We start from the raw sequence: 19,085 nt of genomic DNA, 5'->3' as shown, positions 1-19,085 counted from the left end.
CCCCTCATTCTTCTACGCTCCAAGGAATAAAGTCCTAACCTATTCAACCTTTCTCTGTAACTGAGTTTCTCAAGTCCCAGCAACATCCTTGTGAACATTCTCTGCACTCTTTCAACCTTATTAATATCCTTCCTGTAATTTGGTGACCAAAACTGAACACAGTACTCCAGATTCAGCCTTACCAATGTCTTATACAACCTCATCATAACATTCCAGCTCTTATACTCAATACTTTGATTAATAAAGGCCAATGTACCAAAAGCTCTCTTTACGACCCTATCTACCTGTGACACCACTTTTAGGGAATTTTGTATCTGTATTCCCAGATCCCTCTGTTCTACTGCACTCCTCAGTGCCTTACCATTAACCCTGTATATTCTACCTTGGTTTGTCCTTCCAAAGTGCAATACCTCACACTTGTCTGTATTAAACTCCATCTGCCATTTTTCAGCCCATTTTTTCAGCTGGTCCAAATCCCTCTGCAGGCTCTGAAAACCTTCCTCACTGTCTACTACACCTCCAATCTTTGTATCATCAGCAAATTTGCTGATCCAATTTACCACATTATCATCCAGACCATTGATATAGATGACAAATAACAATGGACCCAGCACTGATCCCTGTGACACACCACTAGTCACAGGCCTCCACTCGGAGAAGCAATCCTCTACTACCACTCTTTGGCTTCTTCCATTGAGCCAATGTCTAATCCAATTTACCACCTCCCCATGTATACCTAGCGAATGAATTTTCCTAACTAACCTTCCATGCGGGACCTTGTCAAAGGCCTTGCTGAAGTCCATGTGGACAACATCCACTGCCCTCCCTTCATCCACTTTCCTGGTAACCTCCTCAAAAAACTCCAATAGTTTGGTCAAACATAACCTACCACGCACAAAGCCATGTTGACTCTCCCTAATAAGTCCCTGTCTATCCAAATGCTTGTAGATTCTGTCTCTTAGTACTCCCTCCAATAACTTACCCACTACTGACGTCAAACTTACCGGCCTATAATTTCCCAGATTACTTTTCAATCCTTTTTTAAACAACGGAGCAACATGAGCCATTCTCCAATCCTGCGGCACCCCACCCGTAGACACCGACATTTTAAATATATCTGCCAAGGCCCCTGAAATTTCAACACTTGTCTCCTTCAAGGTCCGAGGGAATACCCTGTCAGGTCCTGGGGATTTATTCACTTTAATTTGCCTCAAGATAGCAAACACCTCCTTCTTTTCAATCTGTACAGTTTCTATGATCTCACTACTTGTTTCCCTTAATTCCATAGACTTCATGCCAGTTTCCTTAGTAAATACAGACGCAAAAAAACCATTTAAGATCTCCCCATTTCTTTTGGTTCCGCACATAGCCGACCACTCTGATCTTTAAGAGGACCAATTTTATCCCTTACAATCTTTTCACTTTTAATATACCTGTAAAAGCTCTTTGGATTATTCTTCACTTCGACTGCCAAGGCAACCTCATGTCTTCTTTTAGCCCTCCTGATTACCTTCTTAAGTCTCTGCTTGCACTTTTGATACTCCTTAAGCACCTTATTTACTCCCTGTTTCCTATACATGTCATACAACTCTCTCTTCTTCTTTATCAGAGTTGCAATATCCCTTGAGAACCAAGGTTCCTTATTCCTATTCACCTTGCCTTTAATCCTGACAGGAACATACAAGCTCTGCACTCTCAAAATTTCTCCATTGAAGGCTTCCCACTTACCGATCACATCCTTGCCAGAGAACAACCTGTCTCAATCCACGCTTTTTAGATTCTTTCTCATTTCTTCAAATTTGGCCTTCTTCCAGTTTAGAACCTCAACCCTAGGACCAGATCTATCTTTATCCATGATCAAGTTGAAACTAATGATGTTATGATCACTGGAACCAAAGTGTTCCCCTACACACATTTCCATCACTTGTCCTAACTCATTTTCTAATAGGAGATCTAATATTGCGTCCTTTCTCGTTAGTACCTCTATATATTGACTTAGAAAACTTTCCTGAAGACATTTTACAAACTCTAACCCCTAACAGTATGGGAGTCCCAATCAATATGTGGAAAATTAAAATCCCCTACCACTACAACTTTATGTTTCCTGCAGTTGCCTGCTATCTCTCTGCAGATTTGCTCCTCCAATTCTCGCTGACTATTGGGTGGTTTATAATACAACCCCACTAATGTGGCCATACCTTTCCTGTTTCTCAGCTCCACCCATAAGGACTCAGCAGACAAGCCCTCTAATCTGTCCTGCCTGAGCACTGCTGTAACATTTTCCCTGACAAGCAATGCTACCCCCCCCCCCCACCTTTTATTCCTCTACCTCTATCATATCTGAAACATCAGAACCCTGGAATACTAAGCTGCCAGTCCTGCCCCTCCTGTAGCCAAGTTTCACTAATTGCTATAACGTCATAATTCTACATGTCAATCCACGCCCTCAACTCATCCGCCTTCCCCGCAATACTCATAGCTTTGAAATATATACACCTCAGAAGACTTTTACCACCACTCACAACCTTTCTATTTGTGGCTTTGCTTGAACTTTTAACATCATTTATTTTCACCCCAGCCCCACTGTCAGCTCTGGCACTCTGGTTCCCATTCCCCTGCAAATCTAGTTTAAAGCCTCCCCAATAGCACTAACAAACCTCCCTGAAAGGATATTGGTTCCCTTGTAGTTCAAGTGTAACCCGTCTCTCTTGTACAGGTCCCACCAGCCCCAGAAGAGGTTCATCTCTCCCCTTTTGGAAGTTTTTGTGTTTTATTGCTTCACAACATTGAATCACAATGGATTTAATTTGGCTCTTTTGACAATGAACAAAAGAAAAGGACTCTTTTGTGTCAGAGTGAAAACAGATCTCTACAAAGTGATCTAAATCAATTACAAATATAAAACACAAAATAATTGATTGCATAGGTATTCGCCCCTTTAATATGACACACCAAGTCATCACTGGTGCAGCCAATTGCTTTTAGCAGTCACATAATTAGTTAAATGGAGATCGCCTGTCCAGCCAAGATACTTCAGCTGATTGTATTAAAAATACCCCTGTAACTGCTGGTGAATCAGTCTCCTGGCAAAAACTACACCATGAAGACAAAAGAACACTCCAAACAACTTTGCAAAATGGTTATTGAAAAGCATGAGTCAGGAGATGGATACAAGAAAATTTCTAAGTCACTTAATATCCCTTGGACTACAGTTAAGTCAATCATGAAGAAATGGAAAGAATATGTCACAGATGTAAATCTGCCTAGAGCAGGCTATCCTCACAAATTGAGTGACCGTGCAAGAAGGGAGATAGTGAGCAAGACCACCAAGAGACTTATGACAACTCTGGGGAGTTACAAGCTTCTGCGGCTAAGATGGGTGAGACTGCAGATACAACAACTGTTGCCTGGGTGCTTCACCAGTCGCAGCTTTATGGTACAGTGGCAAAGAGTAAGACACTGTTGAAAAAAAAACTCATGTGAAACCTTGGCTAGAGTTTGCCAGACAGCATGTGGGAGACTAAGAGGTCAGCTGGAAGAAGGTTCTATGGTCTGATGAAACCAGAATTGAGCTTTTGGCCATCAGACTAAATGCAATACAAGCCAAACACTGTACATCATCAAAAACACACCATCTCTATTGTGAAGCATGGTGGTGGCTGCATCATGCTGTTGGGATGCTTCATTGCTGCAGGCTCTGGAAGGCTTGTGAAGGTAGAGGGTAAAATGAATGCAGCAAAATATGTGGAAATCCTGGAGGAAAACCTAATAAAATCTGCAAGAGAACTATGACTTTGGAGAAGATTTGTTTTCCAGCAAGACAATGACCCCAAGCATAAAGTCAAAGCTACACAGGAATGGATTAAAAACAACAAAATTAATTTTCTGGAAGTGCCCAAGTCAGAGTCCAGACCTCAATCCAATTGAGAAGTTGTGGGCTGGACTTGAAAAGGGCTGTTCACCCATGATCCCTATGCAATCTGACAGAGCTTGAGCAGTTTGGTAGAGAAGAATGGGGAAAAATTGCAGGATCCAGCTGTGAAAAAGTGATAGGGATCTATCTACACAGACTCAAGGCTGTAATTGCTGCCAAAGGTGCATCTACTAAATACTGACTTGAGGGGGGTGGGGGGTGAATACTTATGCAATCAATAATTTTGTGTTATATTTGCAATTAATTTAGATCACTTTTCGGAGATCAGTTTTCACTTTGACATGAAAGAGTCTTCTTCTGTTGATCAGTGTTTTAAAAAAGCCAAATTAAATCCACTGTGATTCAATTTTGTAAAACCATAAAACATAAAAACTTCCAAGTGGGGTGAGTGCTTTTTATTGGCAGTGTAAATTGTAAGTATGTCAAATGATAAACATGAGCTTCATAAATAGTGGTATTATAGTGGTATTGAGTACAAAGTCAGGGAAAATATATTGAACTTTAAAAAGCCCTGGCTAGATATAACTGGTGTATTATGTCCCACTGTGGTCATTATGCTATTGGCTAGATGCAAGTGTATTTGAGATGGTGCAGAGGAGAATTAGACTGATATCAGGATGAGGGATTTTAACTAAAAGTTAGGTGGGGACTGACCTTAGAACGAAGTATGTTAGGAGCAGGGTGAGAAGAGATTTGTTAGAAGTGTACAAGTTCATGAAAGATTTAGATAGGCAACAAAAAAAGGTTTTCATTTGCTAATGGTATATTTTCAGGTATTTATGCTTCCAGGTGAGAGGTACAGGCTCAATGTGCAAGCTTCATACTTCAGTGAATGAGTGATGAAAACAGTGATTCCAGAATGAAATTAGAAAAGGGTTTGGAGAAAATTAATTTAAGAGCACTTCGGAGATAGAGGAGGTAATGGAACTAACTGGTTTGCTCTTTAGTGAGTTGGGGGGTATACTATGAGCCAAATTTCAACCACTTGTACTGCAGTATCTTTATGCTGCTTCCTTTAAAAGTCTCAGCAAGTGATGGTGGAGATAGGAACATTACTATCCATCCTGGCCAGAGCCTTTCTCCACAATTCTCCTTTAACCTCCTCTGGTAAGGAGGCCTCATTTCTGTGCCATTCTCCTCCTGAACTTGGTCATACTGGATGCTTACATTTAGATCTCCCATATTTCAAACAACAAGGTACATTTCAGTCCACAAATCTTCGCATATTTCTAACTTCCTGTCAAGTTCAGAGAGTTTGACTGCAAGTCAGATGCTAACCAACTTTCAGATAATCAGTGGTCCTTGCAGACTGGCTGGTTGGATCCTTTCTCTTATACATGGTTTATGCAGTTCTTGTTGCACAGTTTTACTAAGCAGGCATCAAAGTGTGGTCATTTGTGGACTAATGATGTCACTCTCAACTCTGAAGACATCTTTTTCTTCTTCTTTTGCCCATTACACTGCTGGCAGTTAGGATATCAATGAATGTCCTCCATCACTGACAGCATTCATAGCTTCCTTCATTGTATCTGTAGCTTCCTCTCTGTTTTCACTACTGTCAGTCGTGCAAGTCCTGGGTGGAGACTCAGGAATACCATTGCACACAGATATAGAAGTATTCTTCATTGTTGTTTTTGTAACAATTTTGTTTGACCAGTCAGGGTTGTTAGTCCTGAGCTGAACCCCCAAACCTAGAGGACTGGTGGAATACCCCTAGTCTGGGCTGTACCATTTGAGCTGTTTGGCATGGGTGACCCTACCAAAAGCCAAGGCATTAAGCCTTGACTCCAGCCATTGGAGTCCGGGTCATTGAGGCATGCAAGCCTCCAAACCATGACGAGGCTGTTGTCCTCTTTGGGGTCTGAAGACATCTGATGCACATAAATAAGATGAATGGAATTATGTTATTAACTTTGATGTAACATATCTGCTCTACCATGTTGTAATTTCACATTTAAATAATGCTCACCTCTAAATCAAAACTGCAACATTGAATGAAGCAGTACTGTCTGATCCATTTACTATGAGGGTGGTTTTAACATCTTTTCTCTTAAAGTTTCACCTCTGTAAAGATATTTTTGTAAGCAATACAATATCCTGCCACAGATACCTGACATTTCATCAACAATTGTCATTTTTAAAATGCAACAACACTTTATCAAATTTAGCTGCAGTTAATTGTTTCACCGAGAGTGTCTCTTGTTCCGTGACTTTCCATGTACACTTCATTTAGTTATTACTAAGCCTGCTGGCAGTGAAAACAGCCTTGCTTCAGGCTGCTTTTTTTTTTAAATCATGATTTGCAGACAACCTAAGTTTGTCAGATAGCTGACATCTTTTTCCTTGCATAATTTAGTTCAGCCAATAAAACGAAGGATGTTCTAAAGCAGTCTATTTGCTCTTGGAGTTCAGGTACTGCTTAAAGTCAGTTCAAAAGCTTAGTGAAATTAAAAATAAAACTGCAGGTACTAGAGAAACATAAGGAAATTGGACAAAGATAATCGATGGAAAGAGAAACAGAGTTAATATTTCTGATTCTAAGATTCAAGATATATTATCAAAGCATGTATGCAATATACAATGCTGAGATTTGTCTTCCTACAATCACAAAAGAAAGAAAACAGAACTCTTTCAAAGAAAAACATCAATCCCTTCCCCAAAACACAAAAAAAAATCACAAATCACACAAACTGCAAAAAAAGTGGGGGAAAAAAAACACACAATATAAAAGAGAAAATGAAAGGAGTCTGTGCTTATTCAGTTCAGCTCAGTTCAGTTAAATCTAGCGCTGTGACATTCATTATCTGCAGGTTGCCCTGATCAAAATAGTCCAAAATAGCAACAATAAAAACGAGGAACCAGAAACCAGAAGCATATTATAATGTGAAGTACAGAGTCTAATCCACAAACCATGTCAATTAAACCTTCCCTAAGACCCAGGCACCATCCTTCACAGCACTGAGGGAAAAAGAGACTATTCAAATGCAGGGACTTCTTTCTGTGAGCAAAGAGTGAAAGGGAGAGAGAAACTGTTACCCATAGATTTCTACCTCCAGTGGCAGCAAGAAGAGGTTGGTAGGTGGAGGGTGAACAATTGCTCGCCTTCTACTCTTGCCTTGATGATTTCAATCTTCCTCGACACTTTAATCAACGAGATTGTCCCAGATTGTTAACTCCCTCCTTCCTCAGAGGCTGCCAACCTGTTGAGTATATCCAACAGGTTAGTAGCTGGTTGAAATCTAGATAGTGGTGCTTATTAACAAGATAAAGACTTCATTGACAAGTCCAGCATTTGTTTCCCACTACCAGTGATTTTGAGCACCTAAATAGCATGTGAGACCATTTGACAGGGTGGCCCTTTGGTGCTGCTATTTGAGCCACAGCCTTACAGCACCAGAGTCTTTTATTCAATGCCACTCTCAGCTGCTGACTCTCTGGAGGTTACATGTTCTACTGTCACCTTGTGGATTTCTTCCAGTACTCAGTTTCTTCACACGTCCCAAAGACAGGTTGATAGGTTAATTGTGGTGCCTCAGGTGTGTTAGGGATGCTAGATCAGTGGGGGGGGGGGGAGGGGGAGAGTTCAGATGTGGGGAGAATTAAAAAATAGGATTCATGTAAGATGATCGCAAATTATCGGTTGATGACTGGCACAGAATCAAAGGTCCAAAGGAACTGTTTCCACACTGTAGCTCTCTAAATTTAAGTTTCTCAAAAGCCAATGAACCAAAGGAAAGATCTTGACTCAAAACATAAACTGTCCAATTCCCCTTACATATATGAGAAAGTCTGCAGATGCTGGAAATGCAAAGCAACACACACATACTGGAGGAACTCAGCAGGTCAGACAGCGTCTATAGAAACAGTCGATATTTCAGGACTGAGAAGGAAGTGGGAAGAGGCCAGAATAGAAAGGTAGAGGGAGGGGAAAGAAGCTTGCTGGGAGGTGATAGCTGAAGAGCCAGGTGGGAGGAAAAGATCAAGGGCTGGAGGAGAAAGAATCAGATAGGAGAGGAGAGTGGACCATAGGAGGAGGGGACCCAGTGGTAAGTAAAAGGCAGGTGAGAAGAAGTAAAAGGTCAGAGAGGAGAATAGAGGAGGTGAGGCAAGGGGAATTTGTTCATCAGAAGGAGAAATTGTTATTCATGCCATCAGGTCGGAGGAAACCCAGACGGAATATAAGGTGTTGCGCTTCCACTCTGAGGGTGGTCTTACCTTGGCACAAAAGCAGGTCCTTTGCACATACTGTTTGGCACACTGAGTTTCCCAAGTATGTAGTTTGTTGCCCCAGATTGGAACATCTGCACCATCTGCATCACGAGATGGTGAGGTAATGAGTATTTTGTCAAGGAACCTCTGGTACAGCCTCACCTCATGAGTGCCTCTTCTCAAATCCTGCTCTAGCTTCTCTGAAATAACTTGCACTTTCCTGCTTTTCCAGTGGCTAGCTGTAATAGACACTATGTGTTCAAGAACTAACACTATTTATCAAATACAAGTCAAACCACCCTTCTGATCTGGTGAGTTTGGTATTGTTAGATCACCACAGAGCTTGCTGAAGGGATGGTCCTGATTAATATGCTTTATTATCTTCAGCTCACCAAAGGCTTTGCATGAAGGTTACACAGCAGCGCGACAGATACTCTTGCTGCCTCATACCCCAGCAATTTAGATTAAATACTGATCTCTAGAATTGCTTTTATGGAGTTGGTACTTTCTCCCCGTGACTGCATAGGTTCCCGCCCACATCCCGAATATGTTCTGGCTGGAAGACTAATTGCTTACTGTAAATTACTCCTGCTCCAAAGGAATTCATGTGCAAACTGGCATTTTCAGACCAAATTTGAATCACTCAAGGTCTCTCAACAGCTGTGTCAGGACTTGAATGCTATCACCTCCTACAAAGTGAAACCAAGCAATATAGATGACAACAAGGCTTCCAGATGAACTCAATAACTTTTATGCTTGCTTTCACCATCAAACCATGAAGACTTTCATGAAATCCTCCAGCCATGTGATTTCAGTCCCAGAGGCCGATCTGATAGCACCCTTCAGGAGGGTGAAGCATGCGACCCAAACGAGGTACCTGGCCGTGTATTTAAGACCTGTTCAGACAACTGACTGGAGTGTTTACCAATATCTTTAACCTCTCACGTCAACAATCTGAGGTTACCACCCACTTCGAGCAGGCTTCATCTAGACCAGTGCCTAAGAAGAACATAGGAGTCTGTCTCTTTGACTATCATCCAGAAGCACTTATATAACTGTAATTAAGTACTTTGAGAGGTTGGTGATGAAGCATATCAATTCCTGCCTGAGAAGCAAATTGAATCCGCTACAATTTGCTTACTGTCACAATAGGTCAACAGCAGATGCCATTTCATTGGCACTTCACTCAGCCCTTGAGCATCTGCACAGCAAAGTCATATACATCCGGATGCTCTTCAGTGACTTCTGCTAGGCATTCAATACTATCATCCTGAAACTAATCAATAAGTGTTATGGTTTGTAACTCCAAAACTTCAAACTAATCAAAATAAAAAGACAGAGCTGAGAATAACATGTCTAACTTCATTTTTACTTTAAATGAAGAATGACATGGTGGTTTGATGATGTGTACATTTGCATATTCGTAGCTAATTAATTAAACAACAATGAATGCTTAATCAAACATATTTACAATGTTACTCAAATATTGATGAAATATTAAATACACAACAATAAGCTTCAAGACATAGTTCTCAATACTTTCTTATGCAACTGGGTCCTCAATTCCTTCACTTGCAGACCCCAGTCAGTTTGGATTGGCAACAACATTTACACAGCTCTTACCACTCTTACACAGGTGGACAAAACAGGTGGTTGTATAGGACCAGGTCATTTGTAGCATGCACACTCTCACGTGGTTACTCACTGCAGACAGATTGCTAGGAAGGGGATACAAGTGAAGGAAGCCATAGGAGGAATGGAGAGCAGAGTTCCAGATACATTGCTCTGGTTGAATTGAAGCAAGCTTCAATTGCAAGTTTAGTAAAGAATGGTTCCTCGTAAAAACAATGAGTTAATGCTGGTACCTTGCCATGTCCAAGTTTTCCTGAGCCCATCAGAAGTGAAAAACAATTGAGCTGTCTGCCATGTATGGTGGGGTTCATCACTGTCTTCACTTCAGCCTCTTTATTAATCATGGTTTGCAATTTAGCAAGGGTCTCAGCAACAACTTGCCAGCAACAATTCTGTTAGCAGCTTCATTGCATATTTACAGTAATATAACCAATCTCATCAGGAGCATGATGATAAATGTTAGAATCAGAATCAGAATCAGGTATATGTATTACCAGCATATGTCATGAAATTTATTGTCTTATTAAGAATGAGGTCTCAGGGTACTTGGAATCACATAATAAAATAGGCCATAGTGGGCATGGTTTCTTCAAGGGAAAATCTTGCCTTTGAAATCCGTTGGAATTCTTTGAAGAAGTAACAAGCAGGATAGACAAAGGAGAATCAATTGATGTTGCGTACTTGGATTTTCAGAAGGCCTTTGACAAGGAGCCGCAAGGAGGCTGCTTAACAGGCTAACAAGTCCATTGTATTACAGGAAAAATTCTAGCATAGTTAAAGCAGTGGCTGACTGGCAAGAAACAAAGAGTGGGAATAAAGGGAACTTCTTCTGGTTAGCTGTCGTTGACTACTGATGTTCCACAGGGGTCTTTGTTGGGACTGATTCTTTTTATGTTATATGTCAATGATTTGGCTGATGGAATTGATGGCTTTGTTGCAATGTTTTCAAATGAAATGAAGATATGTGGAGGGGCAGGTGTCTTGGACTAGTGGTTTCTGCAGGGGTCTTTGTTGGGACTGATTCTTTTTACGTTATATGTCAATGATTTGAATGATGGAATCGATGGCTTTGTTGCAAAGTTTTCAGACGATATGAAGATAAGTGGAGGGGCAGGTAATTCTGAGGAAGTAGGGAGACTACAAAAGGACTCAGACAGATCTGGAGAATGGGCAAAGAAATGGCAGATGGAATACAGTGTCAGGAACTGTATGGTCATGCACTTTGGTAGAAGAAATGAAAGGGTTGACCATTTTCTAAATGGAGAGAAAATACAAAAATCTGAGGTGCAAAGGGATTTGGGAGTTCTTGTGTAGGATTCCCTAAAGGTTAATTTGCAGGTTGAGTCTGTGGTGAGGAAGGCAAGTGTGATGTTATTATTTTCTTCAAGAGGACTAGAATATACTGTTAAAGCAAGGATATAATGTTGAGACTTCATAAAGCACTGGTGAGGCCTTGAGCAGTTTTGGGCACCTTATCTTAGAAAGCATATGCTGAAACTGGAGAGGGTTCAAAGGAGATTCACAAAAATGATTCCAGGATTGAATGGCGTCATGTGAAAAGCACTTGATGGCTCTGGGGCCTGTACTGACTAGAATTAAGAAAAATGAGGAGTGACCTCATTGAAACCTATCGAATGGCGAAAGTCCTTGATAAGGTGGATTTGGAGAGGATATTTCCTTTGATGGGAGAGGCTAAGACCAGAGGACATAACTTCAGAATAGAGAGACATGAAGGGATATGGGGAGAAGGCAGAAGATTAGGCTGAGAGGAAAATTGAATCAGCCAATGGTGAAATAACAGAGCAGACTCGATAGGTTAAATCGCCTAATTCTGCTCCTATATCTTATGGTTTTTGCGGCAGCTGTACAATGTAATACATAATAATAGAGGAAAAACTGTGAATTACAATAAGTGTATTTATATTAAATAGTTAAATTAAATACTACTACTACTACTACTAGGTCGACTCAGGCCTAGGGGGCCGGCGTCAGGCACGATGATGGACTCTCCACTTCTCCCTCTCCCTCATCAGTGTGTTCAGTTCATCTACATTAGCCGCGCCGCTGTCATCTGGGAGCGTGTTGACCATAGTCTTGGGAGGGCGCCCAGGGTTCATCCTCCCGTGCTTGGGCTCCCATATGATGACTAGGCTGGCAGGTAGCTCGGAGTGGCATAAACAGTGCCCCGCTAGTTGCAGTCTTCTCGCCTCGATTTTAGTGGTGAGCATCAGTAGGTCGTTATAGAGCTCGACGTTCGTCATGTGCTGTTGCCAACACACATCAAGACCCATCCAGAACATTCGTGTATAGCAACCATCTAGAGACTTTCACATAGTCTTGGTGAGTGTCCACGTCTCGCATCCGTACATGAGAATGGACTCAATAACTTAAATTAAAGTATAAATATTAATTAAATATAAATTAAATAAGTAGTGCAAAAAAAGTGGTGAGGTAGCTTTAACTGATTGATAAGTACTTAAATGCCAAGCATTCAGACGGCACAACACAATCAACAGCGCATGGACGAAGTCTCCTCGCATGGTAACAAAACGTTTGCCAGTAAATTGCCAAGATCGGAGAACAACTCAATCCAACCATTGTAAAGCATTTGTTTTGCAAGTCTAGTTTTAATTTACTGTAAATAATAATTGAATAATTCTTTTGTCTGCTACAAGTTTTATTGTAACCAACCAAATCACTTGAAACTGTTGTTTCCAATTTCAATAATTGCATGTTTACTTTCTCTTTCAGTTTATTGCCTTTGCATCGTTATTGTTCATCCTCGTCTCTATCACCACCTTCTGCCTTGAGACACATGAGGCATTTAACGAGATTGTTAATAAAACAGAGCGTGTAAAAAATGGGAATTCATCTCAATTAATCCAACACCTTGAGATTGAAACAGACCCGGCACTAACATATGTTGAAGGAGTCTGTGTATTCTGGTTTACTATTGAATTTTTAGTCCGGGTTACATTCTGCCCTGACAAACTTGAATTTGTCAAAAATCTTCTAAATATTATTGACTTTGTGGCAATTTTACCCTTTTACTTGGAAGTGGGACTCCGTGGACTCTCCTCAAAAGCTGCAAAGGATGTACTGGGCTTTCTCAGGGTGGTAAGGTTTGTCAGAATTCTTCGAATCTTCAAGCTGACCCGTCACTTTGTGGGACTTAGAGTGCTTGGACACACTCTCCGTGCAAGCACAAATGAATTTCTACTCTTAATCATTTTCTTGGCTCTGGGTGTGTTGATATTTGCTACTATGATTTACTATGCTGAGCGAATAGGAGCGAACCCCAACGATCCAACGGCCAGTGACCATACCAAGTTCAAAAACATCCCTATTGGATTCTGGTGGGCTGTTGTCACGATGACAACACTTGGATATGGAGACATGTACCCTCAGACATGGTCAGGGATGTTGGTAGGAGCTCTCTGTGCTCTTGCAGGTGTCCTCACAATAGCGATGCCTGTACCTGTTATTGTCAATAATTTTGGAATGTACTATTCACTGGCCATGGCAAAACAAAAACTTCCAAGAAAGAGAAAGAAGCACATCATGCAAGCTCCTCAAGCAGGGTCTCCAACATACTGCAAAACTGACCTGACTACACCTTGCAACAGTACTCAGAGTGACACATGTCCTTTTGGGAAGGATAAGATGGAGTGCAACAGAACAGGTAAGACACACCTGCACTGAATGGAAAATACGTAATCTGGTAAGCTATGGATTTAGACTGGTATGCACACTGTGGCTGAACATTGACTTTAGTGTATATCTGCCCATTTAAAAAGTTATATTTTCTAACTTTTTAATTTCTGTCATGAGCAAGTTAAGATATATGAGTCTGTATAATGGGATTGTGTAATTGTAAAATAAGGTAGCTTGTTCATTTGAGCACAATCAAAGCTTCCTAATAGAAATTCACAAGTGATAAGCAACAAATGTTTATTCAGCTGTCCCTGTTATACTTCATGATATTGACCAAATGCCACTTTTATGTGACACCCGCTTTTACCAGATGTTCACATCCCCAATAAAAGGAAAAAAATGAGAATAAATGAGCAAAAGTCCATAGGAGACAAGCCTCAACTTCCATCTACCTCTGTCACATTAGAGAAACAGTGTCAACCCAAGCTGAGTTGTCTGCAGATAGGTACCTTAGGTGTGACGTTGATATCCAATTGTACCTACTTTTAACATTAGGAGGCTACTTCAACACCCATTGGATGATTTTAGTCCTCAGGACAAATGGACAAAGTATGCATTCAGCACTTTCTGTTCATTTGCACCAGGCATTGAGAGGTCAAATTGCTAAAACCTGGTTCCCGTCAATTGAAGTTTTTGTGAAGCTAGGTGACGCCTGCCTTGTTTGCTTCACCTCTGCAGCTCACAGACTAGTTTGGCTATCCTGAACAAACATTGCACTGACTTCTTGGGTATCACAGGGAGGAAGTAGAGATTCACAAGCACGAGCAAATCTTGCTGATGCTGGAAATCCAAGCAATGCACACAGAATGCTGGAGGAACTCAGCAGGCCAGGAGAAATCTATGGAAGAGAGTAAATAGTCCACTTTTCAGGCTGAGACCCTTCATCAGGACTCGGCCCGAAACAATGACTGTTTACTCTTTTCCATAGATGCTGCCTGGCATGCTGAGTTCCTCCAGAATTTTGTGTGTGCTGCTTAGGAAGAAGAGACCCATGTTTTTCTTTTTAACCAAAGTCCTTACCCACTCTCAATAAACAAAGCAGCTGACAAACAGGAAGTATCACAAAGGCTTGTTAAAATACTAGCTATTTGCACATGCAATGTTGACAATTAAAACTGCTTCTGCCTAGCCTCAGAGCAATACTAATAACATCTAAATCGGTCTAGAGACCTTTCTATAGCTTCAGCAGTGACAATGCACATTGTAACATCCTGCTGTTAATGGGTAAATTGGAAGCCAACTGCCAAGGACACCCAATCCAAAGAGTGAATTTATTTATAAGTAGCCTGCACTCCTTCCTCTTCCTGAGTCTGATTAAAAACTTACGGATATTTATTACTTGAAGGCAATGATCCAATATGGTCATTGAAAATGGCAACATCTGGATCAACTAGGCGGTGTTTGAAGTGCACGCAGGTGATTTGCAGTTGGGTATAAAATTCCTCTTGGGCAATAAATTGTTAGCATGGATTGAAATAAGTATTGCAACTGGGTAATTCTCACCATTTTGTAAAAATGAATTTTCATGAAGATCTTAGATTTTCTCCTTAAGCATAAATGATCACCTGAATGTCAAACATAGAAGGATATCTGTCAGGTAGAATGCACATGCATTTTGAACTTGTCTTTCGTTTCACCTGCCAGGTATAACACTTCTTAAAGCTTTTTGTCCCATCATTTCTTTATTTGAGTAAAAGGAAGGAAAAATAGCCTCTGGTTCTAAGTGAATCAATCATGAACCCATGAGAATTCTGAATGAATGCAATGCTGGTTTATCTTTTAAAGATTTGTGGTTGCATTTGATTGAACATCTGACTTACAACTACACATATCTTGTTAACAACTAATGTAAAACTGAAATAATTCCGCAGCACAGATTTCTCGAGAACTTTAGTTAACGTAGTAATGTGTAAGATTACTTCATTATATTTACTTGAAAGTCTTAACAATAAAGTGTTGCCATTTTATACCCTAACTGGTTATTTCTGCATCAGATCTTGAATGATTTAAATTTGTCAAATGTTAATGTGTCATTTTGAAATGTACATTCTTGGGAATTCCATATCAATTAGCTATTATGATTAATGTTGAATGAATCATTATTTGTTATATAGAGTGCCAAATTTTAGAACAAATGAAACAAGCTTTACAAATTTTTTTCCAATTGATAAATTTAGCTTTATTTCTGAGGGATGGTGTTACTCTTTTGCTCATGATGTATTTTCATATTTGACAAAAATGTCTATATATTAATAATCCTTAACATTTGCAACAATAGCGCATGTTGTTAGTTTTGATTTCTTGACTTCACTGAATAATGCTCTTTGTGGATGTGCATGTTAATGTGACAATTGCAGGCCGTTACAGAATCCTTCCCACTGAGTGCTGGTATCCTCGCTTAATGTGTTCGGCATTTTCACCGCTATCCCTTGTCAGTGCGCTTATTGATAAGAAATAGATATTTGAAACAGAAACATCACCTCAAGCTTGCATGCATCGGTTGTGAATTCGGATTGTAAACTGTTATTTTGATATAGTGATATATGTTCAGTAACAATAAATGGAATGGTGATGTGAACAGTGTTGTCAGGTGACGACAGTGCAGGAAGTGACCAGCCACTATCACCTGAAGACAGGCTTCCAATCAGACGGTCTAGCACCAGGGACAAAAGCAGAAGAGGGGGAACGTGTTTCTTGCTCTCAACGGGTGACTATGCTTGTACAACCGATGGAGGGATCAGGAAAGGTACGCAATTCTCCTTAAAAAGCTTTAAAAAACTTTCTGGAAGTTATTGCAGAAGCTAATTTAGAAAAAAAGTTCATTTTCCATATCATACTACTTCTCTGTGCAGTCATTTTTCTCGTAATGCATTAGCTAATGAACATCCAAGTATACATTTTTGAGTCTGTGTTTGTGTATGTTTTAAATTGAGATTGTTCCTACATGTAAAAACCCATCAATGCTCCAGTTAGCCCAGACGTATCTGAGGAGTTCACCTTTAATATTTAACCTGTAACTTATATTGTTACTCGATTTCTAGAAGTAGCACAGAATATAATTAAGCAATTAAGTTATGCATATCTTATTTACCTTTATCGCAGTTTACTTTTTAAATAGAAGCCGTAAACTATGAATTTGAGGGCTTTATACAATTACAGAATTCTGAAAGTTAATACATTTGCATTAATAAGTTAGCATCTGTTTCAGTAGAACTGCTATGTTCACCCAGTGGACAGAATTAACTATGTTATGCTAAAATTAATACAAATAGTCAGTGCCCTTAGAATAGAAACAAGTGTAATCTCTGATGTAACTTGTGTAGAACTCCTGTTAATGTGTTTGTCCCACTTTTTCTCTGCACAATTTAGCACATTCATTGATGCATTTGGCACAGAAAGGTTTACGAGCCCCAAATCACTCTTAAAGTAATAGACTTTAACCAAGCCACTTTGTTGTAAAGCAAATCGTGTTTCATTGCATTGAATTTTGTAATGTTGTTTTCTTGGCTATTAATTGATGAAAACTGATATCTCTGCATTTTTTTTATTTTTGTAAAAGGATATGAAAAGTCCAGAAGCCTAAACAACATATCTGGCTTGGCTGGTAATGCTCTAAGACTGTCTCCAGTAGCTTCACCCTACAGTTCACCTTGTCCCCTGAGACGTTCTCGATCTCCCATCCCATCTATACTGTAAACAAGCTTAGAATAAATTATTCAAGATATATTCTACTGCATTACAATATAATTGAGACAGCAGCTTTAAGTGTGGCCCTACCAGTAATATTTAAAACCTGCATGATATAACTGTAAATATAAAAAAATTGCATTAATTGAAGTTTCTGACCTTTGCATTTAATCTTTGCAAAGTAATGCGTCTTGCTTATATGTTAATTTTATTACATTACCATTGCAAATTAAGGGGATTTAGAAGATCTGCTTAGCCACTATGTTCAATGATAAGTGTTTTTCAGGGAGATACTGAATACAAATATGTGCTTCCAAATGATATCACTCCATTGGAACTTCATTTCTGTGACTTTGATCCATTTCGAAGATGTCTTGACTTCTGTCTGAATTCACACAATGTGACTTGGGTTAAATCATTTGCATGGAACATTCTGTCTCATCGTCTGCAAGCAATGTGCACTTTCTGGGACGTGGATGGCTCTGGATATTTGTGTGTATTGCACCATTTGCTGAACAAAGCATTGACCGACTGTTCTGCATGTTGGAATTTATTACTGTTCTATAGAGAAGATGAGTAATGAAGTGTGTAGAACTGAGTGTTTCCGATTGTTTACATGCAGATAACTGCAAAGATGTTGTCTTTACTGGTTACACGCAAGCAGAGACAAGCGCACATTCTTAATGGCATCAGGAAGGCACAAACATGAAAAGAGGTAACATATCCATCATCTGGGTAACATTTTCAATCCAACGAGAAATGCCTAGCTGGTTTAACTGAAACCATAAAGGACCTCCATATTCATGTCTTAATTAATAACATATATATGTATCTGTTAACTAGATGAGTTACTATATGTGTATATAGTTCTATAAGCATGATCTGCATGATAAATTCTTGTAAAATATGTATCAATGGAAATATACATTTCTGATATTTAGAGATGTACATTGTTCAGTTTTGTTAACATTATCAGCAAATATATTTATTTTAAAGATTTCAGCAATGGATTTATTACTATATTGGTGCTGCTGTTACTGACTGCAGTGTTATCAAAGGATTTCAGACCTTTTGAAATGGTAAAAGGGATTTTAGCCATAATGATTTTTCTGGATGAATGCTGCATATAAAGTGGTGTTAAGCAGAGCTTATCTCGGAAGTGACATGGGTAAGACTTCAATAGAGTTAAAATATCATTTTACAAAAGTACCTGGAATCAGTTGTCCATAAGTGAATCTGTGGTAAAGTGGATGAGCTAATTATAAATATTGTGTATACATGGTCTGGGGTGCTTCAGCTGATTACTGAGGCAGGAGCTAGTTATGCTGAAATCAGACATTACTGAAACTGTATATAAAACATGTATATCATTGGTAAGAACAATGTTTTTTTTCTGTATTAACCCTGTTCCCTGCAATAAGTCTACACTATAGTGCTATAGACATGTAAAAGCACGCAATTACAGGAAACACAGCTGGAATTAAATTTTAAAAAAAGATCATCTGGCATTTAATCATATCCATCCTGAATTATTTTCTGCTATTTTTGTGAAGTCGTTAAAATAAAATATTTTTGTGCAATTTTGTTACAACCTATTGTTATTGTTCAATATTTTATGTTTGTGAACATATGAACATATTAAACATTTATTTTTTAATTTACTGTATGTTTTTGTGGTCTGTGATGTACATGATCTGGGTACAGTCAGTAAATCTTTGAACTGTGTGTATGAAGTTCATGGTAGTGTTGAAAGTGGCCTGATGATTGATATTAATGTTATTTCTTATCAACTGTTAATCATATAAAATTCTATTTGTTTGTTGAGATACAGTGTGGAATAGGCCCTTCTGGCCCTTGGAGCCATGCCACCCACCAACCCTCTGATTTAATCCCAGCCCAATCATGAGAC

General features: G+C 39.5%; 1 protein-coding gene across 3 annotated transcripts in view; it reads left to right on the top strand.

Moving 5' to 3' along the window:
- LOC140202529 (voltage-gated potassium channel KCNC2-like) overlaps positions 1 to 18,837 on the top strand; it is a 196,684-nt gene extending 177,847 nt beyond the window's left edge. The window contains exons 2-4 of one of the 3 annotated variants that reach the window (XM_072267480.1): positions 12,527 to 13,457; positions 16,071 to 16,235; positions 17,799 to 18,837. In XM_072267480.1, the coding sequence (XP_072123581.1) occupies positions 12,527 to 13,457; positions 16,071 to 16,235; positions 17,799 to 17,860 (1,158 nt within the window). In that variant the 3' untranslated portion in view covers positions 17,861 to 18,837. Of the gene's footprint in view, positions 1 to 12,526; positions 13,458 to 16,070; positions 16,236 to 17,048; positions 17,761 to 17,798 lie in introns of those variants that run through there. The other 2 variants (XM_072267479.1, XM_072267478.1) reach the window with 2 other exon arrangements.
- The last annotated feature ends 248 nt before the right edge of the window (positions 18,838 to 19,085 follow it).

The sequence above is a fragment of the Mobula birostris genome, chromosome 9 (assembly GCF_030028105.1).
Source record: "Mobula birostris isolate sMobBir1 chromosome 9, sMobBir1.hap1, whole genome shotgun sequence".
Lineage (NCBI taxonomy): Eukaryota > Metazoa > Chordata > Chondrichthyes > Myliobatiformes > Myliobatidae > Mobula > Mobula birostris.
The sequence above is the reverse complement of the archived record's forward strand: the minus strand, read 5'-3'. Positions and strand labels throughout refer to the sequence as shown.